The sequence below is a fragment of the Elephas maximus genome, chromosome 6 (assembly GCF_024166365.1).
Source record: "Elephas maximus indicus isolate mEleMax1 chromosome 6, mEleMax1 primary haplotype, whole genome shotgun sequence".
In the NCBI taxonomy this organism is placed as follows: domain Eukaryota; kingdom Metazoa; phylum Chordata; class Mammalia; order Proboscidea; family Elephantidae; genus Elephas; species Elephas maximus.
The window spans coordinates 4,611,626-4,637,730 of NC_064824.1; the positions used below are offsets into that span (position 1 = coordinate 4,611,626).

The window sequence follows — 26,105 nt, forward strand, 5'->3', positions numbered from 1 at the left end:
GAACAACCTTTTGGCTTTGTTAATTCTTTCAATTGTTTTTCTGTTCTCTATTTCATTTAGTTCAGCTCTAATTTTTATTATTTTCTTCTGGTGCCTGATGGATTCTTTTGTTGCTCACTTTCTATTTTTTCAAGTTGTAGGGACAGTTCTCTGATTTTGGCTCGCTCTTCTTTTTGTATGTGTGCATTTATCAATATAAATTGGCCTCTGAGCATTGCTTTTGCTGTGTCCCAGAGGTTTTGATAGGAAGTGTTTTCATTTTCGTTGCATTCTATGAATTTCTTTATTCCCTCCTTAATGTCTTCTATAACCCAGTCTTTTTTCAGGAGGGTATTGTTCCGTTTCTAAGTATTTGATTTCTTTTCCCTGATTTTTCTGTTATTGATTTCCACTTTTATGGCCTTGTGGTCTGAGAAGATGCTTTGTAATATTTCGATGTTTTGGATTCGCAAAGGTTTGTTTTATGACCTAAGATGTGATCTAGTCTAGAGAATGTTCCATGTGCACTAGAAAAAAGTATACTTTGCAGCTGTTGGGTGGAGTGTTCTGTATAAGTCTTTGAGGTCAAGTTGGTTGATTGTAGCAATTAGGTCTTTCATGTCTCTATTGAGCTTCTTACTGGAAGTCCTGTCCTTCTCCGAAAGTGGTGTGTTGAAGTCTCCTACCATAATTGTGGAGGTGTCTATCTCACTTTCCAGTTCTGTTAAAGTTTGTTTTATGTATCTTGCAGCCCTGTCATTGGGTGTGTAAATATTTAATGTGGTTATATCTTCCTGGTCAATTGTCCCTTTAATCATTATGTAGTGTCCTTCTTTATCCTTTGTGGTGGATTTAACTTTGAAGTCTATTTTGTCAGAGATTAATATTGCTACTTCTGCTCTTTTTTGCTTGTTGTTTGCTTGATATATTTTTTTTCCATCTTTGAGTTTTAGTTTGTGTCTCTAAGTCTGTGTGTCTCTTGTAGGCAGCATACAGACGGATCGTGTTTCTTTATCCAGTCTGAGACTCTCTGTCTCTTTATTGGTGCATTTAATGCATTTACATTTAGTGTAATTACAGATAAGAATGTGTTTAGTGCTGTCATTTTGATGCCTTTTTGTGTGTGTTGTTGACGATTTCATTTTTCCACTTTTTTATGCTGAGATGTTTTTCTTTGTAAATTGTGTGTTCCTCTTTTTCATAGTAGTCGAATGTATATTTGCTGAGTCGTTATGTTTTTCTTGGTTTTTATTTTGAGTTATGGAATTGTTAGACCTCTTTGTGGTTACCTTAATATTTGCCCCTATTTTTCTAAGTAAAAAACGTAACTTGTATCGTCGTATATCGCCTTGTTTTCCTCTCCATATGGCAGTTCTGTGCCTCCTGTATTTAGTCCCTCTTTTTGATTATTGTGATCTTTTACATAATGACTTCAATGATTCCCTGTTTCGAGCATTTTTTTTCTTTTTGAAATTAATCTTAATTTGTTTTTGTGATTTCCTTATTTGAATTGATATCAGGATGTTCTGTTCTGTGACCTGGTATTGTGTTGTTATCGGATGTTAATGATTTTCTGACCAAACAATTTCCTTTAGTATTTCTTGTAGCTTTGGTTTGGTTTTTGCAGATTCTCTAAGCTTGTGTTTATCTGTAAATGTTTTAATTTCACCTTCATATTTGAGAGAGAGTTTTGGTGGATAAATGATCCGTGGCTGGCAGTTTCTCTCCTTCAGTGCTCTATATATGTCATCCCATTGCCTTCTTGCCTGCATGGTTTCTGCTGAGTAGTCTGAACTTATTCTTATTGATTCTCATTTGTAGGAGAGCTTTCTTTTATCCCTGGCTGCTTTTAAAATTTTCTCTTTATCTTTGGTTTTGGCAAGTTTGATGATAATATGTCTTGGTGATTTTCTTTTTGGATCAATCTTATATTGGGTTCGATGAGCATCTTGGATAGCTATCCTTTCGTCTTTCATGATGTTAGGGAAGTTTTCTGCCAACAGATCTTCAACTATTCTCTCTGTATTTTCTGTTATCCCTCCTTCTTCTGGAACACCAATCAGACGCAAGTTATTCTTCTTGATAGAGTCCCACATGATTCTTAGGGTTTCTTCATTTTTTTTAATTCTTTTATCTGATTTTTCTTCAGCTATATTGGTGTCAATTACTTTATCCTCCCACTCCCCCACTCTGCATTCCGATTCCTCGATTCTGCTCCTCTGACTTCCCACTGAGTTGTCTAATTCTGTAATTTTACTGTTAATCTTTTGCATTTCTGAATGCTGTCTCTCTATGAATTCTTGTAGCTTATTAATTTTTGCACTATGTTCTTGAATAATCTTTTTGATTTATTCAACTGCTTTGTCAGTGTGTTCCTTGGCTTTTTCTGTAGATTGCCTTATTTCATTTCTGAGGTCATCCCTGATGTCTTGAAGCATTCTGTAAATTAGTTTTTTATATTCTGCATCTGGCAATTCCAGGATTGTATCTTCCTTTGGGAAAGATTTTGATTCTTTAATTTGGGGAGTTGTAGAAGCAATCATGGTCTGCTTCTTTATGTGGTTTGATATCGATTGTTGTCTCCGAGCCATCTGTAATATATTGTAATGGTTTATTTTATATTTGCTCACTGAGACTTATCTTGTTTTGTTTTCTTTCAACGTATGTAGATGGGCTACTAGATTACTGTGTCTTGATTGTTGTAGGCTTTGAATCACTTATGTCCTCTTACCAGCTGGTGTGGGCCGTTACCAGAAATATAAGCCTAAGAGTCCATTCACTATTCTTGAGTAGAATCTGATTTTGGGTCAGCAAGTGTGTGGGGTAGACTGTCACCTATTTGCTTAGAGGAGTAGTGTTTATAGTTGTGTGCACCAGATTCTAGTAGCAGCAGGGGGTCACACTCCAAGGGGGCAGGATGCTGACAGGCTTCCGCCAAGTGCCAGTGAGGTAGGTGTGTCTCTATTCCTAAAGCACTTTGGTGGGTGGGCTCTGCAGCTGTACCTTAGGCACCCAATGCATGTACCTCTACAGATTGGTAGATGTCACTATCCTCAGACCTCTATGGCAGGAGGTTAGGTGGTTTGGGTGGAGCTTCAGCCCTCAGTTCCCCCTTGTGGGTCCGTGAGGGCTCTGTTGAATAGGTAGAGATATCAGACATGGGAAACTTGTCTTTCCGGTAATCAGCTAAAACAATTACAGTCAGATCCCTATCAGAATTGCCTTTGCATTATAATAGCCACCTTGTTCCCTGTAGGGATGAAAGCCCAAGAGGATCTCAAATGCTTGACTGGAGCTGTTCTGTATTTTTAGTCCAATTTTGGGAAGTCAGGGAAGGATTCTTGGTCCCTGGGTTTTTTGCAGCTGCTTTGCTCAAGCCAGGAGAATGGATTAGGAAAAAACAAAACAAACAAGCAAAGAAAAAAGAAAACTGCAGAGCACTTCACTGTCTGGCCCAGGAAATTCCGATATTAATGAAGCCGCCTGGGAAGGGGAGGGGAGGGATCAGATAGATAGGAGAGAGTAGCACCCCGGAATATAGACAAAGTTACTTATCTTGCTTGGGATGACTGTTTTATCTGAGATTCCCGAGGGGCACGTTGACTGTGTGCGCTGGCTGGGTAGAGATTGCCCCCGAGGGTCAGGCCCGCGTCCCATGCTTGCACTGTCTCAGACGCCACGGTTAGTTCCTCTGCTCCCAGTCCAAAGCCTAGCGCCAAGGTTCTCCGTCTGGGACGCCGCACTCCAGGCTCCAAAACCAGTCGCTGCCTCCCGGTGTCTTCTCCTCCTGTCAGCCTCGTCGCTGCGCTGCCTGCGTGCACTGGCTGGGCTTCCCCCGAGACACTTCTGGGGGCTAGGGCTGCATCCCGTGTTTGCGCTGTCTCAGGAGGCCATGCTCAGCTCCCCTGCGCCCAGTCCAAAGCCCGGCACCAAGGTTTTCTGACTGGGACGCTGGCTCCAGGCTCCGAAAACGGTCGCTGCTTCCCCGTGGTTGTTCATTCTCTCGTTCACCCCATCATTGTGCCGCCTGCTTGCGCTGGCTGAGTCTCTACGGAGGTTACTCCAGGGGGCTAGGGGCTAGGGCTGTGTCCCGTGCCTGCCCTACCTCAGCAAGCCGCAATCAGCCCCGCCACTCGGCACCAGGGAACCGCCAGGGCTCAAGGCTGTGGGGTGGTCGTGGGTTCCAGAAGCGGTCGCTGGTTCAGGACACAGGTTTTCGCTCACCTGTAACTCAGGTCAATTCTTTAGATCTGTGTTTGATGGTCAGGGTTCGTAGATTGTCATGTATGTGATCGATTCACTTGTCTGAGTCTTTGTTGCATGAGGGATCTGTAGTAGCTTGTGCCTAGTCAGTCATCTTGGCCCCCTATCTCCTCTTAGAAACCCTTCTGTGAGGAGAATGCCTGACTCTGCCTGCTCCAGTCTCAGCACCTGCTCTCTGGGTGGTTCAGGATGGTCCACTCATGTGGCCCTTCTGAGTCCTGTTGTTTCCATCCAGTCCAGGATTCTGGAGGCCAGGCTAATGCTGCAGAAGTGGACATGCTTGTAATATGTCTTTGTAGCTGGGGATGAGTTCTCTCGTCTCCTGAGAAGGCTTGAAGCCCCTAGAGCTAACCCAAGCTCTGTGTCTGGGTCTCTGGATGGGCCTAGGAAGCCCGTGAGCCCTAGAAATGGCCATCACCCAGTGAGTGAGCATGTGTGCATGTGCTTGTGGGTTTCTCTGAGAGGGTGCCTCCACTGGGCCTGTCTGGGGAAGCCCAGACTTCTTATTTGGGAGCTAGAAAGGGCGTGGTGTTACCTGTAGACTCTGCAGGACTCTGGCAGTTTTTTTGAGGAACTGCCAGACTGTTTTCTACAAAGGCTGTACCATTTTGCATTTCTACCATCAATGAATGGATGAGCGTTCCCATTTCTCCACATCCCCTCCAGCACTTGTTATTTTCTGACTTTTTTTTTAATCTTAGCCAACCTAGTGGGAGTGAAGTGGTATCTCATTTTGATTTTGATTTGCATTTTCTGATGGCTAATGACCTTCCTTGAGCATCTTTTAACGTGTCTATTGGCCATTTAAAAATCCTCTTTGGTGACGTGTCTGATCATGTTCTTTGCCTAGTTTTTAATCGTGTTATTTGTCTCTTTAGTGTTAAGTTGTAGAACTTTTCTCTGTATTCTAGATATTAGACCCTTATCGGTTCCCAAAGATTTTTTCCCAGTCTGTAGGGTGTCTTTTTACTCTTTTGATAAAGTCTTTTTATGAACATAAGTATTTAACTTTTATGAGGTCCCAGTTATCTCTTTGGCTTTCTGATGCTCATGCATTCATTGTTGTGTTTGATAATCTATCATTGAAGAAAATTAGGTCCCAAAGCTTTGCTCTTACATTTTCTGCCAAGAACTTTATGGTTTTAGATTTAACATTTATGACCTTGATACATTTTAATAGTTTTTGTATATGGCATAAGGTTTGGATCTTGTTTCATTTTTTTGCATGTGGAAATCCAGTTTTGCCAGCACAATTTGTTGAAGAGACTGTTCTTTCTCCAGTGAATGGATTTGGCTCTCTTCTTGAAAATCAATTGACCATAGGGGATTCTAAGCTTTAATAGTCCCACCTCTTCCCTTCACTCCCAGCTCTAGGAGAAGCAGGTACTGTGCTACCTGCCTGGTGCTTCAGAATCCTCTTGACCCTCTGATCTCTTTGTTCCAATAGTGGGCATGGCTTCCTTCTCCCGAGCGGGCCCTCTCTGATACATCGACTTCAGCCGATACATGAGGGCTGCTTACTGCCCCTCAAAATGGGGCCGCCTCCCTCCAGCAGCTCTGATATCAGCCCCACTCTGCTGAGTGGACATTCGCTTTTCTGTCCTGTGTGTTCAGCTCTTCCTAATGAACAAGTGAATGGCTTCCTGGACTCAGGGCAAGAAGGAAGGGGTGGGCAGGTCTGGACAAGAGATGCAATTCCTTTGTGCCCACTGCAGGGGACCAACTCTGGGCTCTAGCTATCACAGCCAGAGTCCTGCAGAGTCTACAGGCAACACCACGCCCTTTCTAGCTCCCAAATAAGAAGTCTGGGCTTCCCCAGACAGGCCCAGTGGAGGCACCCCTCTCAGAGAAACCCACAAGCACATGCACACATGCTCACTCACTGGGTGATGGCCATTTCTAGGGCTCATAGGCTTCCTAGGCCCATCCAGAGACCCAGACACAGAGCTTGGGTTAGCTCTAGGGGCTTCAAGCCTTCTCAGGTGACCAGAGAACTCATCCCCAGCTACAAAGACATATTACAAGCATGTCCACTTCTGCAGCGTTAGCCTGGCCTCCAGGATCCTGGACTGGATGGAAACAATAGGACTCGGAAGGGCCACATGAGTGGACCATCCTGAACCACCCAGAGAGCAGATGCTGAGGCTGGGGCAGGCAGAGTCAGGCACTCTCCTCACAGAAGGGTTTCTAATTGAGGCCTTGAAGTATGTGGCTTAAGGGAAAGGGGGAAGCAGAGTACTCAAAGTTAGTGTAGGTAAGCCTATGAAAATATGGGCTGCAGGTCAACATCCCTGTGCCCAGGGTCTGTAATGACAGGCAGGTATGTGTGTCAGAATAAAGTGTGCCTGTAACAACAGGTGAGTGTGTACTGCAGAGCAGAGCATGCCCATAAGGACAGGCAGGTGTGCATATCACAACAAAGCGTGTCTGTAACGACAGGTGAGTGTGTACCTCAGCACAGAGCGTGTCCATAAGGACAGGCAGGTGTGCATATCACAACAGAGCGTGTCTGTAACGATAGGTGTGTATACCTCAGCACAGAGCATGTCCATAAGGACAGGCAGGTGTGCACATCAGAACAAAGTGTGTCTGTAATGACAGGTGAGTGTGTACCTCAGCACAGAGCATGTCCCTAAGGACAGGCAGGTGTGCACATCAGAACAAAGCATGTCTATAACGATAGGCGACTGTGTACCTCAGGGCAGAGTGGCCATAATGACAGGCAGGTGCGTACCCCAGGGCAGCAAATGTCCACAACAACAGGTGAGTGAGTGCATCAGGGCAGAGAGTCCCTGTAACGACAGGCAGGCATGTGCCTCAGGGTAGGGCCTGTCCGTTACTACGGCTGAGTGTGTGCATTATGGCAACGTGTGTCGGTCTGGGCATGTATGAAGGGTGTGAAGAATGAGTGTGAATGTAAGCCCATGGCTCGAGAAAAGCACAGAGGCAGGGACAGAGAGGGCTGCCACTTGCAAATGCTGGACAGTAGGTGGCACACTGAGCACTCAGCCTGGGCTATGCATAACTAGAAGGTCCCCATGGCTGAGGGTCTGCAGTGTTGCCTGAAGCATTTGGGGTGCTATATGGGAACACACTTTTTGAAAAGGTCGATCTGTTCATCTGTCACAGGGGGTTTCTGCCAAGAGGCATTGGGTTTCCCCTCACCAGCTGTCACGGAGAAAGACAATGTCAGAAACCCAGCTCACAGTCAATCTCCAAAAGCTCCTGTGGGCTCAGGAAGTGTAAGCCTGGGCTCTGGCTCTCATCTTCCCTGTGCGCTGGGACAGTGGTTGCGGCTCTACCTACGGGAGGAGCTGTCCTGGACACTCCCCACAGTGGACACTCTCCACACTCTTTGGGCAGGCTGAGGAGGACCAAGGCAGGAAAAAGGTGTGGGAAGAGCTGGGAAAATTTGCATGCTTTGAATGATGAGTGAATTATCAAGAGTTACCAAGAAAATGAAACAGTTCACTTCCTGGGTAAAGAGGTTTGAACTGCTCTACAGTTCAGCTTCTGGAGAAAAGGGAGTTCTGAGACTCTGCACATGCAGCCCTGACAAGCACGCCCAGCAAACCTCCCTGCTGACCAATCCTCTGTGGCATGTCAGGATGCTACACTTCCATTCCTAGAGGAGAAAAATCTGCTAAGCTAGGAGGTGGCTCCTGTCTGCCCAGCTCCCGCCAGGTGCTCACATATGTGCCCCAGGACGACATGAAGGCTGCCCTTCCTGCAGGAGGTGCCCTTCCAAACCCAGGCTGGAGGGTAACGTAGTTGCAGCCCACACGGCCCCACGCCCCCAGGTGGTTTCCACCTGATATTACCAGGCCAAGAGTCTCCCTCTCTTAGGCTTCCTCAAATGAGTGCCCCCAGAAATGGCCTGCTGCTCCCCCTGCTTTATTTGGCCAGTTGTTGCAGAGAAGGGGGAATCTCGTTTCTTATAGAGCTGTGAGAAGAAGGTCTTGAGGCGTGGGGCAAAGAGACAGAGCTTTACAGAGAAACTAGAGTTCTGCGCCACCTGTCTGTTAGTTTGTTGAACTGTGGTGGCTTGCATGTTGCTGTGATGCTGGAAGCTATGCTACTGACATTTCAAATGAAAACTCTACGGATCACAACAGAATGTTGTCCAATACAGTGCTGGAAGATGATCCCCCTTACATGGGAAGACCCTCAAAATACACAGAGGACGCACAATGGACTTCGACATACTGATAATCATGAGGACGGCACAGACCGGGGCCACATTTCCTTCTGTTGTACGTGGGGTCACTGTTAGTGACGAGTCCATGACAACTAACAATGACAGGGTTCCCGGAGAGTTATGAACAAGCTGCTATTCCTGTTCTGCCTCGTCACACGGGGAGCCCTTGGGGAAGGGGGCTTGTCACCTTTGCTACTCCATGCCCTAGTGCAGGCGATCCTCAATAGACAAACAGCTCAAGCAAGTCCTCTGACCTTCTGTGCCTCAGGCTCCCGTCAGGCCTGAGTAACTGCCAGCATCTGCTCTACCTGGGCTGCAAAGCCCCTGTGTAGATCCCAGAAAGGAGAGGTGTCCTGATGAGGTATATTCATGGTATCAACCATTCGTCTGGGGTCTGCAAGCTGGGAGAGTAGCCTCCCTAAGTGTTCCCTGGTCTCGGTGTGGCTTACTGCCTACACTGAAAATCCCGAGTCCTTCACTCATTCAGAAAAAAGAAAAAAAAACCCAAATACCGAAGCCTAACAAGCACTCCCCCTGCCCCCACGTCTGTCAGTTTGTTGTACCGTGGGGGCTTGTATGTTGCTGTGATGCTGGAAGCTATGCCACCGGTATTCAGATACCAGCAGGGTCACCAACGGAGGACAGGTTTCAGCTGAGCTACCAGGCTAAGACAGACTAGGAAGAAGGACCTAGCAGTCTACTTCTGAAAAGCATTAGCCAGTGAAAACCTTTCTGATATAGTGCTGGAAGATGAGCCCCCCAGGTTGGAAGGCACTCAAAAGATGACTGGGGAAGAGCTGCCTCCTCAAAGTAGAGTCGACCTTAATGACGTGGATGGAGTAAAGCTTTCCGGACCTTCATTTCCTGATGTGGCACGACTCAAAATGAGAAGAAACAGCTGGAAACATCCATTAATAATCGGAACCTGGAATGTACGAAGTATGAATCTAGGAAAATTGGAAATCGTCAAAAATGAAATGGAACACATAAACATTGATATCCTATGCATTAGTGAGCTGAAATGGACTGGTATTGGCCATTTTGAATCCGACAATCATTTAGTCTACTACGCTGTGAATGACAACTCGAAGAGGAATGGTGTTGCGTTCATCGTCAAAAAGAACGTTTCAAGATCTATCCTGAAGTACAACGCTGTCAGTGATGGGATAATATCCATACGCCTACAAGGAACACCAGTTAATACGACTATTATTCAAATTTACACACCAACCACTAGGGCCAAAGATGAAGAAATAGAAGATTTTTATCAGCTGCTGCAGTCTGAAATTGATCAAACATGCAATCAAGATGCATTGATAATTACTGGCGATGGGAATGCAAAAGTTGGGAACAAAGAAGAAGGACCAGTAGTTGGAAAATATGGCCTTGGTGATAGAAAACAATGCCGGAGATCGAATGACAGAATTTTGCAAGACCAACAACTTCTTCATTGCAAATACCTTCTTTCACCAACATAAACGGCGACTATACACATGGGCCTCGCCAGATGGAACACACAGAAATCAAATTGACTACATCCATGGAAAGAGATGATGGAAAAGCTCAGTATCATCAGTCAGAACAAGGCCAGGGGCCGACTATGGAACAGACCATCAATTGCTCATATGCAAGTTCAAGCTGATACTGAAGAAAATCAGAGCAAGTCCATGAGAGCCAAAATATGACCTTGAGTATATCCCACCTGAATTTAGAGACCATCTCAAGAATAGATTTGACGAATTGAACACTAGTGACCAAAGACCAGACGAGTTGTGGAATGACATCAAGGACATCATCCATGAAGAAAGCAAGAGGTCACTGAAAAGACAGGAAAGAAGGAAAAGACCAAGATGGATGTCAGAGGAGACTCTGAAACTTGCTCTTGAGCGTCGAGCAGCTAAAGCAAAAGGAAGAACTGATGAAGTAAAAGAACTGAACAGAAGATTTCAAAGGGCCTCTCGAGAAGACAAAGTAAAGTATTATAATGACATGTGCAAAGAGCTGGAGATGGAAAACCAAAAGGAAAGAACACGCTCGGCGTTTCTCAAGCTGAAAGAACTGAAGAAAAAATTCAAGCCTCCAGTTGCAATAGTGAAGGATTCCATGGGGAAAATATTAAATGATGCAGGAAGCATCAAAAGAAGAGGGAAAGAATACACAGAGTCATTATACCAAAAAGAATTAGTTGATATTCAACCATTTCAAGAGGCGGCATATGATCAGGAACTGATGGTACTGAAGGAAGAAGTCCAAGCTGCTCTGAAGGCATTGGCAAAAAACAAGGCTCCAGGAATTGATGGAATATCAATTGAGATGTTTCCACAAACAGATGCAGCGCTGGAGGTGCTCACTCGCCTATGCCAAGAAACATGGAAGACAGCTTCCTGGCCAACTGACTGGAAGAGATCCATATTTATGCCTATTCCCAAGAAACGTGATCCAACCGAAAGTGGAAATTATAGAACAATATCATTAATATCACATGCAAGCAAAATTTTGCTGAAGATCATTCAAAAATGGCTGCAGCAGTATATCGACAGGGAACTGCCAGAAATTCAGAAGAGGATGTGGAACCAGGGATATCATTGCTGATGTCAGATGGATCCTGGCGGAAAGCAGAGAATACCAGAAGGATGTTTACCTGTGTTTTATTGACTATGCAAAGGCATTCAACTGTGTGGATCATAAAAATTATGGATCACACTGCGAAGAATGGGAATTCCAGAACATTTAATTGTGCTCATGAGGAACCTTTACATAGATCAAGAGGCAGTTGTTCTGACAGAACAAGGGAATACTGATTGATTTAAAGTCAGGAAAGGTGTGCGTTAGGGTTGTATTCTTTCACCATACCTATTCAATCTGTATGCTGAACAAATAATACGAGAAGCTGGACTATATGAAGAAGAACGGGGCATCAGGATTGGAGGAAGACTCATTAACAACCTCTGTTATGCAGATGACACAACCTTGCTTGCTGAAAGTGAAGAGGACTTGAAGCACTTAGTAATGAAGATCAAAGACCACAGTCTTCAGTATGGATTACACCTGAACATAAAGAAAACAAAAATCCTCACAACTGGACCAATGAGCAACATCATGATAAACGGAGAAAAGATTGAAGTTGTCAAGGATTTCATTTTACTTGGGTCCAAAATCAACAGCCACGGAAGCAGCAGTCAAGAAATCAAAAGATGCACTGCATTGGGCAAATCTGCTGCAAAGGACCTCTTCAAAGTGTTGAAGAGCAAAGATGTCACCCTGAAGACTAAGGTGCGCCTGACCCAAGCCATGGCATTTTCAATCACATCACATGCATTTGAAAGCTGGACAATGAATAAGGAAGACAGAAGAGTTGACGCCTTTGAATTGTGGTGTTGGCGAAGAATATCGAATATACCATGGACTGCCAAAAGAACGAACAAATCTGTCTTGGAAGATGTGCAGCCAGAATGCTCCTTAGAGGCAAGGATGGCAAGACTGCGTCTTACATACTTTGGACATGTTGTCTGGAGGGATCAGTCCCTGGAGAAGGACATCATGCTTGGCAGAGTACAGGGTCAGCAGAAAAGAGGAAGTCCCTCAACGAGGTGGATTGACACAGTGGCTGCAACAATGAGCTCAATCATAACAACAATTCTAAGGATGGCGCAGGACCAGGCAGTGTTTCGTTCTGTCGTGCAAAGGGTCGCTGTGAGTCGGAACCGACTCGATGGCACCTAACAACAACAACAAAAACAACAAGCACCCACTTATTTTTTTAAAATCAGCTGGTGGATCACTTTGCTTGTGAAGCATGCCCTGGTCTTCACGGAGCTGACGCTTCCTTCTTTGCTAAGCACACTCTGCCACAGCCTTATTCAATGGGGTGGTGCCTGCTTTGTATGGCTGGTAGGAGAACCAAATGCCATCATCATGCATGTTCGGTGCCAAACACAGGGCTGGGATGGAAGTACAGCAGCACTTACCATTTACAGAGTGTGTTTGTTTCCAGAGAGATCTAATTGTACTCAGGTCTTCTGCTGCTGCTTCATAGAAGCCTCCCTCCACCCACTGGGCCTTCCTGGGCTTGAAGACGCAGGGCACTGGGTCAGAGGCAAGGCCAGGAGCTATGTCCTGTGGGTAGAGCCCTTCTTCTGGGAGGAGCTGGCCCAGTCCCCCGCCAGCCTGGGCAGGTTCCTGGACTAAGGCTCAGCCCCTCACTCCCTGTGGGGCTAGGGGCAAGTTACTTCGCCTCACCATGCCTCAGTTTCTTCATCTGCAATTGAGGTTAATTATAAAACTCACCTCAAAGGATTTGTGAGTATTAAATTAATATGTATTAAGAGCTTAAAAATCCTCACAACAGGACCAATAAGCAAAGCAACATCATGATAAATGGAGAAAATACTGAAGTTGTCAAGGGTTTCTTTTTACTTGGATCCGCTGTCGACAGCCATGGAAGCAGCACTCAAGAAATCAAAAGACGCATTGCATTGGGCAAATGTGCTGCGAAAGACCTCTTTAAAGTGCTGAAAAGCAACAATGTCATCTTGAAGACTAAGGTGTGCCTGACTCAAGCCATGGTGTTTTCAGTCTCCTCATATGCATACAAAAGGTGGGATGACAATGAATAAGGAAAACTGAAGAATTGATGCCTTTGAATTGTGGTGTTGGAGAAGAATCTTGAATATACCACGGACTGCCGAAAGAACGAATGAACAAATCCGTCTTGGAAGAAGTACGACCAGAATGCTCCTTAGAAGCAAGGATGGCAAGACTACACCTCACATATTTTGGACATACTATCAGGAGGGAGGAAACCCTGGTGGCGTACTGGTTAAGTGCTACGGCTGCTAACCAAAGGGTCGGGAGTTCAAATCTGCCAGGCACTCCTTGGAAACTCTATGGGGCAGTTCTACTCTGTCCTATAGGGTCGCTATGAGTCGGAATTGACTCGACGGCACTGGGTTTGGTTTTTGTTTTGGTTTATCAGGAGGGATCAGTCCCTGGAGAAGGACATCATGCTTGGTAAGGTACAGGGTCAGTGAAAGAGAGGAAGACCCTGAACCAGATAGGCTGACATAGTGGCTGCAACAATGGGCTTAAGCATAATAGTGATTGTGGGGATGGTGCAGGACTGAACAGTGTTTCCTTCTGTTGTATATTGGGTCGCTATGAGTTGGAACTGACTTGACGGCACGTAACAAGAACAAGAGTTTAAAACAGTGCCAGGCAACACTGTTAAGCTATTACCTGATGACTGCTCCCTTTCTTTCCTTTAAGGCCAGAACACGTCCCTTCTCTACCAACAGGTGTCTGGTCTGCTAAAGCCTGCATGGGTGCATGAATGTAGCACTGTAATGGGTGCAAGAGGCAGGCAAACTCTGTCTCACTGCATCTCTGACACAGGAGCTCAGACTAGTGAGGATCATGGGGAGATTCAAGAGCAAGAACAAAAAGGAAGGGGGCTGCAGGCACAGCCAAACTTGTCTGAGAGAGTACAGAAGGTTCTACTTTGGAAGGTGAGCCTGGGAAGCACCAATGCACACGCAAAGGAGTCCCAGGGAGTAAAGAGCAACTTCACAAAGCCCTCTGTTCCACCAGACTTGCATTCACAGGTGCTGACTCACCTGCACAGGGCTGTGGAGAAGAGTGAGGTCTGGGGTCTGCCTCTCTCATCTCAAGAGGGCTGCTGAGCTATGTGGCATTGAAGGGTGCAGCACGAGACAAGTTAGGAGACAAGACTTATACCATCCAGGACTGGGATGGTCTCCAGGCTGTATGCTCTGGTCCAGACTCAGGCAGCCTGAACTTGCCATGCCCGCACACCACCACCCTCTCTCCTCTAGAGCTGTGAGCTGCAGGCTGCCCACACCTGGAGTGCACAGGTGTGCTTAGGGCCACTCCAATCCTGGACACTACAGAGAAGAGTTCCATGTAAGGACCTCTGGTCACAGGCTTGAGGTCCACCGTGCCTTCCTGAGACCAGCTTCTGACCATAGTCCACCCTATGTTGTCCCTGGCACACACATGACTTCTACGGTGTCACCAAGACAAAATGAGTCCAAGAGGTCAGAGTCATGCTTCATGTGACATCAGAAATGCCTTGGTCCTGAAGCCATGAGGGCGCCGATCACAGCCAGCACTGGACAGGCTCCTGGGCAGAGGCCCTTCCCTGTGTGGCTTCTGTCTTCAGCAGCACCTGGGCCAGAGGAGTTGAGGATCACACAAGGACTGCCATGGGCTTTGCCTGGCCTCTGAGGCACAGGGGTGTTGGGGAGGGGGGTGGTTCCCAGTGAAGGGACAAGCTCAAGACTAAGGCAAGCCAGGGCCCAGTGGAGCCTTGCAGTCCTGGAAACAACAGCCCAACAGCCGGCCACGCCTGCCTCCAAATGGCCATCCGATGACCACTGGCTCCGTGTCCAGCTCTGTGTTACATGCCCACAGGATAGTATCTCCCCGGAAGGCAGGCCCTGCACAGCCCGAGTACACTGTGGGTTCTGCCTGTGTGTGTGTAGTGGTGCTGACCAGGACCACGAGTCAAAACCTAAAATGCAACTGCAGTTATGCGCAGGGAAGAGCATCTTCCACAACACAGGGAACTTGCATGCCGGCCCCACACACGCCCCACCACAATGCCCATTTCCAGACCACCGCAGCCAGCCACGGCCACGCCCGCACCAAAGCCATCAGGCAGACACGCCAGCCATGTTAGTCACACGCATCAGAGGACAGACAAGGGGCCTTACCAAGCCTGTGCCCTCGTGTCAACGGCACTGCCTGCAGTGCGCATCTGCCACCCCGCGGGGACGCTCCAACGCGGCACCTAACAAGATGTGCGGTGAGGGGCAAACAGAGAGGCCCTCCCTTCAATGCGTCCAGTGCAGGGCCACCGGACCAGGCCAGTTTAGGGGCAGAGAGCATCTGCCCCCCACCTGCCATACCACTGGCTGGGCCTGGGGGAGACCAGGCGGGGGCAGACGGGGTTGGGGGGCGGTGAGATGGGACTAGGTAGAAAAGACCGGCAGCGGCAACTGCAGCAGCAGCAGCGGCGGCGGCGGATGGTGACGAGCTGACTCTTTTGTGTGCCAACCCGGTGCCACTCACCCCCAGCCCGTCGCCTCCTCGGCAGGCGGTCAACGGAAGGCCAGCAGGAATATCAGCACGACATTGATGAAGATGAGGAGGGCCAGGACGGTAGAGACCACCACGCGCTGGGCGCCGGGGGTCAGGTTGCACTGCAACAGGGCGCGCAGGGCGCTCCCCCGTGGGGGGCTGCGGTGGCGCTGCGGAATCCGAGCCATGCTCTGCAGGCCGTAGGGCGCCGCCGCCGAGGCCGCCCCGGAGCTCGGTTTCCTGGAGCAGTGCCGGGGCGGCGGCAGGGCCTCAGGGCCCGAGAGGAGGAGCCGCCGCCGCCGTTCAGCGGAGCCCTGCCCCCGCCGTGGTGGGGGCGCCGGGAGGCGGCGCAGGCTGCGGGCTTCGGACGCCACCGGCTGTCTGCCAAGCGGGACAGTCTCCAGGCGCCGCGGCCCTAGCAACCAGCAGGCTGGGCCGCAGGGGCGGGTGAGGGGAGGGGCGAGAAGGAGGGGGCTTAAGGAGGCGGCTCGAGAGGAGAGTAGCTGGGGGGCTCCCGGGCTCTCCCCTTGGCTTCTTCCTGTAGCGTCTGCAGGAACTGCAGGCAGTAGAGCAGTCTCTGCACTGAGTAGGCCAGACCACAGATGTCCGCGGAAGGGCTGAGGGAGGTCGTGCGGGACCCGCAGACAGACACACAGAGCCAGGCCAACGGATCAGCGGCCAGAGCGGGTGTGCGTAATCAGAAAACTCGAGTCCTGATAGCAAAAGGTGGATACTAAGCCTCTCTCTTTGTTTCTTCTCCTTATCAGGGAGCCTCCCTCCCCGTTCTGGGTACGTAGTAGCTTTCTTTGTTCTGCTCCTGCGTGGCTACCATATGGCACCTGGCCAACCTCATTTTTATTATCTGTTCCTGGTGGGGAGGAAACAAGGTCCCTCACCTGCAGCCTGAGAGGGGTGTGCCGGACCCTGCCAGTTCTGTGTTGGCTCTGGGCACTGACCTGATGGCCATGGAGGACCAGTGCTCCCTAGCAAAGCTGACCTTCCCTGTGTGAGTAAAGCATTTTTCCATCCACTGCCTTTGTGTGGGACCCCAGACCTTGGCTCAACAGTTTGGTGCAGTGTGCCTTCCCTACAGTTAGCTCTCTGAAGCAGGGACTGTGTCTTACACCCCGTTGTATTCCTAGGGCACTACCTGACACAAAGTACTCAGTAAATACTTACTACATGCATGCAACACACACACATCACACCCATAACCGTCACATACAGCACACACGCACACACACACACACAAATACATGCACTCCTTATGTGCCCAAAATACAAAACTGCTCCACTGGACTACACTGTGTCTACTGCTTTTCAGACCAGGTAGTTTGTTTTCCCTTCTGCTTAGGAAACTGAGAAGTAGTCTTTCCTTCTGAGGTAAAAACAAAACAAGAAAGTGTCACAATTTTGAACAAGACCCCCACATATTTTTAGAAAGTACAAGTGAATACGTTACTTTCAAGCAGACCAAATATTACTTAATAGGAACTTTTCTTTGACGTCTGTTGCTTCTATAATCTCCAGAGATTCTGGTATACAACTCGTTAGGCCCTAACAAACCTGGATGAGCAAGTGAGAATGGCAGTGGATGCCAGAGAAGTCATAAAATGCTCTGTGGAACTGTGCTGTCCTGGAAGACAGAATTAATCAGGCTGTCACTGGAGAATCACCTTTTATGTCTTTTTCAAAGAGCTTCTGTAAAGCACAGGCGATTCAAATGGATGTCACACTCTGTTTCAAAATTCTTATAAGGCAAGTTGATTGTAGTGCTTTCAACAAACCCTAACAGGTGCTGCATTTCGCAAACACCAAAGCATGCCAAGCACTTCCAGGCCTCACACATCAGCCGCATCTACCCTACAAGGAAGAAACCGTGGCTCACGGAAGTCAAAGACTTGCCAAAGGTCCTACAGGTACCAAGCGGCAGCAGAGTGTGGACTCAGACCCAGGATGTCTGCCTCCAAACCCGGGCCCTTCCCTGCATACTCCACTGTCTCTTTCAGGACAGCATCTGAACTTTCCGCATCAGGGTGGAGAGCTGGCAACATCTGAATGTGCTGGCTGGTCTCCTGAGGGAGAGCTAAGCACTAGGAGCCCAGCTTATCTGCTGCGCTGGCACACTGCATCACTGGGAGAGGGCGCCCTCAGCCAGGACCTGGTTTTGTCGTCTGGATGGGGTGCACCTTCCTCCCAGTGGTATGCTATGGTCTGTCAGGGGAAGACAAGTACATGGAAATCACTGAGTGCTCTAAACAAAAGGTATAGCAGCAAGACCCCATTTATTCAGTGACCTCAAATATGAAAACCTTTGAACCAAACAGGAAAAAAATTCTCTAATCAGCAAAAACAGGGGTTACAAAATTTATGTACTAAATTAACTTCATTTCCCTCATAAAGGTGCACTCCCTGCCAGAGCCCATTTGTCCTGGCTATTGGTTTTCCTAGTCCACATGTCTTAGAATAAACAAATTCTGAAGGGCCTGAGGGTCCCCAAAGGTACCTCATCACCAGCAGCAAGATGTAACAGGCCTTAATTTCACTGTCAGGCATAGTTTATAAAAGGCAGGCAGAAGAACTCAAAAATGCAGCATCTATGACCAATCAAATAGTACCCACACAAGTCATTAGTCCCTAAAAGCTTTATTTAACATTCCTTCTTCATTATCATCCCACTGTTGGGGACTTACTGAGACATCACTGTGCACTGGGTTACTTACGTTCATTACTTTAGCCAGTCCTCTTCCAACTTCATGGCTGTCCCGTTAGTTCTCCATATCACAATTAAGGAAACAGTGCTCTGACACTACCTGCTCAGACCTCCACGGCTGGTTGGTGGGAGACAGAATCCCCTCCCAGGTTTAGAGGCCCCCGTGCTGGTTCCCCCACTTCCCTGCACCGCCTCCCCATAAGGCTCAGCTGAGGACAGCAGTCTGAGTCCTCAAAAAGAGCAAACCATTATCTGTGGCCTTGCTTCAAGACAAGATTTTTCAAAATCTTCCATCCAAAATGGAATACAATAAACTTTGTTCTCTATACATTTGCTTTTTCTGGTCTTTTTACGTAAGTGAGATCACACAATACTTGTCCTTTTGTGATTGACTTATTTCACTCAGCACAGGGCAGGAGGGAGGGGAAAAGGCAGATGGAAATATTGCATTGATTAAGGGTAGGATTACACAGCCGATTATTGTAACTGTGTCAATAAATTGTACACCTGTAAAAAGTTGAATTGGCAAAAGTTGTGTGATGGATACATTTACAACAACGACAAAAAAAAAAAAAAAGTAACTGCTAAGGCTGATTATGTATAACCAAAAACCTCATGGGATTTTGTTTCTTGATTTGGAGATTTGGTGTGATGGTTTCATGGAACATCCCTGTTACTGGCCTGATAACATGTTTAGTGCCTCTGCTCTACCTCCTAGTTTGATGCATAATGCATGGAGTCTTAAAAGCTTGCAAGTGGCCATCCAAGGCAGGACAATTGGTCTATTCACCTGGAGCAACAGAGGAAGAAGGAAAGTCAGGAATAGGAGGAGGATATAGAATGTCTGTCTAATTGCCTCCATCAAAAACTGCCTCCTTTGCCATGAGACCAGAAGAACTGGATGGTGCCCAACTGCCATTATTGAACATTTTCATCAAAGATTCCACAGAAGAATCTTGATCAAAAAGGGGGAAATGCAGAAGAGAATTTCAAATTCTCATGGACTCCGGCTTCCTGGAGTCATGAAGGTTGGATGAATCCCTGGAACTATTGCCCTGAGATAATCTTTAAACATTAAACCAAAATTATCCCCTGAAGTCTTCTTAAAACCAAACAATAGTTTAGCTTAACTAGTTAAGAATGTCTGCCTTGAATAACTAGTAAAGCATGCCTGTCTTGACTATATGGGATCAAATCGATAACAGCAACTTGAAAAATTAGATAGGAACCTTAGTGGGCAGCGAATTTATGTTAGTGAGAGAGGAACAACTCAGAAAAGGAGGGCAAGAATGATTGCACAGCTCGAAGAATGTGATCAGTGTCACAGCTCGAAGAATGTGATCAGTGTCACCAAATGGCACATACAGAAACAGCTGAATTGGTGTATGTTTTGCTGTGTATATTCTCAACAACAGCACAAGAAATAAAATTTTATATATCTATAAAACAAAATGGCATACAAGTGGCACTTAAAGGGAAAGGTTGTATTTACTAGAAAAACTAACTTATTTGGATGCTTTTTCTCTGTGTACCATGGATTTTGAATAAAGTATTCCTTAATGATGATTTTGAATTATTTTCTAAAGCCAGGCCTCTAAGAAAAGTCTGTCTACCATGGACTCCATTACTCTGTCCTGAGGGTAATGAGGGGCACCGGGCCCCCTACAGCCTTCTGAGAAGCGCCCAGCCTGTTCATCCACAGAGATGGCAGAGGTGAACTGTTGATGAATGACTCCTTCTGAAGAAGAACCTCTGGGTGCTTCCACAACCCACTGTCAGATTCTGGCTTTAATGAAACAGAAACATACCACCATCTCATTTCCAGGAGAAAATAAGGTGGTTGTTATGGACATGTGGTTATGCTGACTGCTCCAAATTAAATAAAAAAGAAGAGGGTGAGAAAATAGGAGTATGAGTGAGTCAAGGTCTCAAACCTTGATTCTCTATGGAGAGCGCAGAAGGGGAGCTGGCATGTGAGCCCATTTTGAATACATGAATTGTCTCACCAACTTCTGCTTATGCAGAAGGTGCAAAAACCGGTCACTCACACAGTGGTCACAGCAACAGCAATGCTTTTGAGCTCTTGGTGTCAATAGGAAAAGAGTCACTTTCCTCTTGCCTTGCCCCTAGTCCTGCCTAGATGGCTTGCTGGAAGGTTGGGTTGAGGTGGCTGGAGCAGCCATGCCCTCTTGTGTCCCATGCAGGACTCCTCAGCCCAGAGGGATGGCTGTGGGGGTTACTTGGTAGAAACCCGCCACCAGACAAACCAGCACTACTGTGTGGTAGGTTGGGCTGTGTGGTGTCTGCTGGGCTTTGTGAGAGGAGGGAAGGGCTCCTGTAACAGACATCACACCCAACAGTGGTGGCCACTGGCTGACACTGTCCACGTTCATGCCGGGTCCATTCATCTGTTTGGAAACAGAGCATGTGGAAATATTGGCCCACATGAATGGGCTGAAGTCACCCAGGCCCAGACCTGCAGGCCACAAATCTCTCCTCTATCTGCCCCACATAGCCCCGACCCTACCTCGTTAATGGCCAGTTGTTCACCACCCCCGCCAGAGTGGCTGTAGTGGTGACTGGAGCTCCACATGTCCTGATACAGGTCCTCCTCGCTCCCCGCCTCTTCCACATGGATGGCTGTGCCGAGAGCTCCATCAGGAATGGCTGGAAGGAGAGAGACCAGCTTGCAAAGGGAACAGACTGGAAAGGGTGGAAGGGGGGATGTGGAGAAGGAGGTGAATCTTCTGAGGATAAATAAACGCACTCTCCACAAGCATGCAGCCTGGCTGACAGAGTACTCTGGCTGGCTCTCCCGCCACCACGGATGACAGCCAGCTATGCAGCTTGTACACACTCACTACACAAGGAGACAGAGACATCTGCCACAGCAGCACACTCAGGAGCCCCTCCATCTGTACTTCAGTTCAAAGCCATTCCTAAAGAGTCTAGTATGGTCAAAGGCCCTGAATAAGTTAAGAAAAATGGAATTTTCTTAAGTGCATTATCCTCATTTTTTTCACATGTTGCGTTAATGTAAATGTACATGCACCCATGCTCTCCCATTCTGTATGTGCTACAAGTATCTTCTCGTACTTTGTGGCTTGTCTTGTCATTCTCTTTAAGGGACCCTTTGATGGACAGAATTAAAAAAAAGATTTTATTGTGCTTTAAGTGAAAGTTTACAAACTAAGTCAGTCTCATACAAAAACTTACATAAACCTTGCTATATACTCATAGTCGCTCTCCCTCTAATGAGACAGCACACTCCTTCCCTCCACTCTCTATTTTGGTGTCCATTCTGCCAGCTTCTGCCCCTGCCCTGCCTTCTCATCTCCCCTCCAGACAGGAGCTGCCCACATAGTCTCATGTGTCTACTTGATCCAAGGAGCTCACTCTTCACCAGTGTCATTTTCTATCTCAAGAGTTGGCTTTGGGAATGGTTCCTGGACAAAATTTTTTTAATTTTAATTACACAAATTTGTCAGTCTTGTCCTATCCGGTTAAAATTAAAAAAAAAATTTTTTTTTTTTTGTATTTGTTGTACTTTAAGTGGAAGTTTACAAATCAAGTCAGTCTCTCATACAAAAACTTATATACACCTTGCTATATACTCCTAGTTGCACACTCCTTCTCTCCACCCTGTATTCCCTGTGTCCATTCGAACAGTTTCTGTCCCCCTCTGCCTTCTCATCTCCCCTCCAGACAGGAGCTACCCATATAGTCTCATGTGTCTACTTGAGCCAAGAAGCTCGCTCCTCACCAGTATCATTTTCTATCTTAGAGTCCAGTCCAATCCCTGTCTGAAGAGTTGGGCTAACAGAAGGTCTGGGGACGATGACTTCCAGGGGCCTTCTAGTCTCAGTCAGACCATTAAGTCTGGTCTTTTTACGAGAATTTCAGGTATACTTCCCACTGCTCTCCAGCTCCATCAGGGATTCTCTGTTGTATTCCCTGTCAGGGCAGTCATTGATTGTAGCTGGGCACCATCTAGTTCTTCTGGTCTCAGGCTGATGTAGTCTCTGATTTATGCGGCCCTTTCTGTCTCTTGGGCTCATACCTTGTGTTTTTGGTGTTCTTCATTCTCCTTTGCTGTAGGTGAGTTGAGACGAATTAATGCATCTTAGATGGTCACCACTCACCAAAGTGGGATGCAGAATATATTTTTAATAGTTTTTATTATGCCAGTTGACCTAGATGTCCCCGGAAATCATGGTCCCCAGACCCTTGCCCCTGCTACTCTGGGCTTCGAAGCATTTGGTTTATTCAGGAAACTTCTTTGCTTTTGGTTTAGTCCAGTTGTGCTGACCTTTCCTGTATCATGTGTTGTACTTCCCTTCACCTAAAAAAGTTCTGTCTACTAACTAATTAGTGATTACCCCGCTCCCTCCCTCCCCACTCTCATAACTATCAAAGAATATTTTCTTCCCTATTTAAACTATTTCTTGAGATCTTAAAATAGTACTCTCATACAATATTTGTCATTTTGCAACTGAATAATTTCACTCAGCATAATGCCTTCCAGATTCCTCCATGTTATGAAATGTTTCACGGATTCATCATTGTTCTTTATCGATGCATAGTATTCCATTGTGTGAATATACCGTACTTTATTTATCCATTCAACCATTGATGGGCACCTTGGTTGCTTCCATCTTTTTGCTATTGTAAACAGTGCTGCAATCAACATGGGTGTGCATATATCTGTTCATGTAAAGGCTCTTATTTCTGTAGGATATATTCCAAAGAGTGGGATTGCTGGATCATATGGTAGTCTATTGCTAGCTTTTTAAGGAAGCACCAAATTGATTTCCAAAGTGGTTGTACCATTTTACATTCCCACCAGCAGTGTATAAGTGTTCCAGTCTCTCCACAACCTAATATTTATTATTTTGTATTTTTGGATTAATGCCAGCCTTGTTGGAGTGAGATGGACTCTCATTGTAGTTTTGATTTGCATTCTCTAATGGCTAATGATTGTCTGCATTTCCTCATGTATCTGTTAGCTACCTGAATGTCGTCTTTAGTGAAATACCTGCTCATATCCTTTGCCCATTTTTTAATTGGGTTATTTGTCTTTTTGTTGTTGAGTTTTTGCAGCATCATGTAGATTTTAGAGATCAGACGCTGATCGGAAATGTCATAGCTAAATCTTTTTCCCAGTCTGTAGGTAATTTTTTTATTCTTTTGGTGAAGTCTTTGAATGAGCATAGGTGTTTAAGTTTTAGGAGCTCCCAGTTATCTAGTTTCTCTTCTGGTGTTTGTGCATTGGTAGTAATGTTTTGTATACTGTTTATGCCATGTATTAGGGCTCCCAACATTGTCCCTATTTTTTCTTCCATGATCTTTTCAGATTTTATATTTAGGTCTTTGATTCATTTTGAGTTAGCTTTTATGCATGGTGTGAGGTATGGGTCTTGTTTCATTTTTTTGCAGATAGATATCCAGTTATGTCAGCACCATTTGTTAAACAGACTGTCTTTTCCCCATTTAACAGACTTTGGGCCTTTGTCAAATATCAGCTGCTCGTATGTGGATGCATTTATGTCTGGATTCTCAATTCTGTTCCATTGGTCTATGTACCTGTTGTCGTACCGGTACCAGGCTCTTTTGACTACTGTGGCGGTATAATAGGTTCTAAAATCATGTAGTGTGAGGCCTCCCACTTTGTTCTTTTTCAGTAATGCTTTACTTGTCTGTGCCTGTTCCCTTTCCATATGAAGTTGGTGATTTGTTTCTCCATCTCAATAAAAAAATGCCATTGGAATCCAGAAAGGAATTGCATTGTATCTATAGACAGCTTTTGGTAGAATAGACATTTTCACAATGTTGAGCCTTCCTATCCATGAGCAAGGTATGCTTTTCCACTTACGTAGGTCTCTTTTGGAAGCCCTGGTGGCATAGTGGTTAAGAGCTATGGCTGTTAACCAAAGGGTCGGCAGTTCGAATCCTCCAGATGCTCCTTGGAAACTCTATGGGGCAGCTCTACTCTGTCCTGTAGGGTCACGATGAGTTGGAATCGACTCGATGGCACTGGGTGGGTGTGGTGGTGTGTAGGTCTCTTTTGATTTCCTGCAGTAGTGTCCTGTAGTTTTCTTTGTATACGTCTTTTACTTCTCTGGTAGATTTATTCCTAAGTATTTTATCTTCTTGGGGGCTACTGTAAATGGTATTGATTTGGTGATTTCCTCTTTCATAGTCTCTTTGTTGGTGTAGCAGAATCCAACTTTTATCTTGTATCCCAATACTCTGCTGAACTCTTCTATTAGTTTCAGTAGTTTTCTTGAGGATTCTTTAGGGTTTTCTGTTTATATGTCATCTGCAAATAGAGATACTTTTACTTCTTCCTTACCAATCTGGATGCCCTTTATTTATTTATCTAGACTAATTGCTCTAGCTGGGACCTCCAGCACAATGTTGAATAAGAGCGCTGATAAAGGGCATCCTTGTCTGGTTTCCATTCTCAAGGGAAACACTTTCGGTCTCTCTCCATTTAGGATGATTTTGGCTGTTGGCTTTGTATGAATGCCCTTTATTACACTGAGGAATTTTCCTTCTATTCCTATTTTGCTGAGAGTTTTTATCATGAATGGGTGTTTGACTTTGTCCAATGCCTTTTCTGTGTTAGTTGATCAGATCATGTGGTTCCTGTCTTTTGTTTTATTTATATGACGTATTACATTGATTGTTTTTCTAATGTTGGACCATCCCTGCACACCTGGTATGAATCCCACTTGGACATGCTTAATTATTTTTTTGATAGGTTGTTGAATTCTATTGACTAGGATTTTTGCATCTAAGTTCATGAGGGATACAGGTCTGTAATCTTCTTTTTTTGTGGTGTCTTTACTTGACTTTGGTACTAGGGACATGCTGGCTTCATAGAATGAGTTTGGGAGTTTTCCAACCTTTTCAATGCTCTGAAATACTTTTAGGACTAGTGGTGTTAACTCTTCACTGGAAGTTTGGTAGAGCTCTCCAGTGAAGGCCTCGGGGAGAAGCCTTTTTTTTGTTGTTGTTGAGAGTGTTTAAATTACCTTTTCAATCTTTTCTTTTGTTATGGGTTTATTTAGTTGTCCGGCCTCAGTTTGTGTTAGTTTAGGTAGGTTGTGTGTTTCTAGAAATTCATCCATTTCTTCTAGGTTTTCAAATTTGTCAGAGTACAATTTTTCCTAGTAATCTGATATGATTCTTCTAATTTCAGCCCATTTCATTTCTTATTCAGGGAATTTGCTTCTTCTCCTGTTTGGCCAATGGTTTATCAATTTTGTTAGTTTTTTCAAAGAACCAGCTTTTGGTCTTGTTAACTCTTTCGATTGTTTTTCTGTTCTCTATTCCACTTAATTCTTCTCTAATTATTATTTGCTTTCTTCTGGTGGCTGACAGTTTCTTTTCCTGCTCTGTATTTGTTCAAGTTGTAGAGATAATTCTTCTATTTTGGCTCTTTCTTCTTTTTGGACATGTGAATTTATTGATATAAATTGACCTCTGGGCACTGCTTTTGCTGGGTCCCAAAGGTTCTGATAGAAAGTGTTTTCATTCTCATTGGATTCTATGAATTTCTTCGTTCCATCCTTCACGTCTTTTATAACCCAGTCGTTTTTGAGCAGGGTATTGTTCAGTTTTCATGTGTTTGATTTCTTTTCCCTGATTTTTTTGTTACTGATTTCTACTTTTATAGCCTTATGGTCAGAGAAGATGCTTGGTAATATTTTGATGTTTTGGATTCTGTTAAGACTTACTTTATGACCGAATATGTAGTCTATTCTAGAGAATGTTCTATGTGTGCTGGAAAAGAAAGTATACTTGGCTGCTGTTGGGTGGAGTATTCTGTATGGGTTTATGAGGTCAAGT

The 26,105-nt window shown here is 45.8% G+C and overlaps 1 protein-coding gene across 2 annotated transcripts in view; it reads right to left on the reverse strand.

Moving 5' to 3' along the window:
- Positions 1 to 26,105, reverse strand: part of ARHGEF4 (Rho guanine nucleotide exchange factor 4) — a 126,043-nt gene that overhangs the window by 17,575 nt on the left and 82,363 nt on the right. The window contains exon 1 of one of the 2 annotated variants that reach the window (XM_049889048.1): positions 15,530 to 15,807. Coding sequence is in view for 1 of the 2 variants with exons in the window: in XM_049889047.1 (XP_049745004.1) it covers positions 20,779 to 20,918 (140 nt within the window). In the remaining variant the exon portion in view is untranslated. Of the gene's footprint in view, positions 1 to 15,529; positions 15,808 to 20,778; positions 20,919 to 26,105 lie in introns of those variants that run through there. The other variant, XM_049889047.1, reaches the window with a different exon arrangement.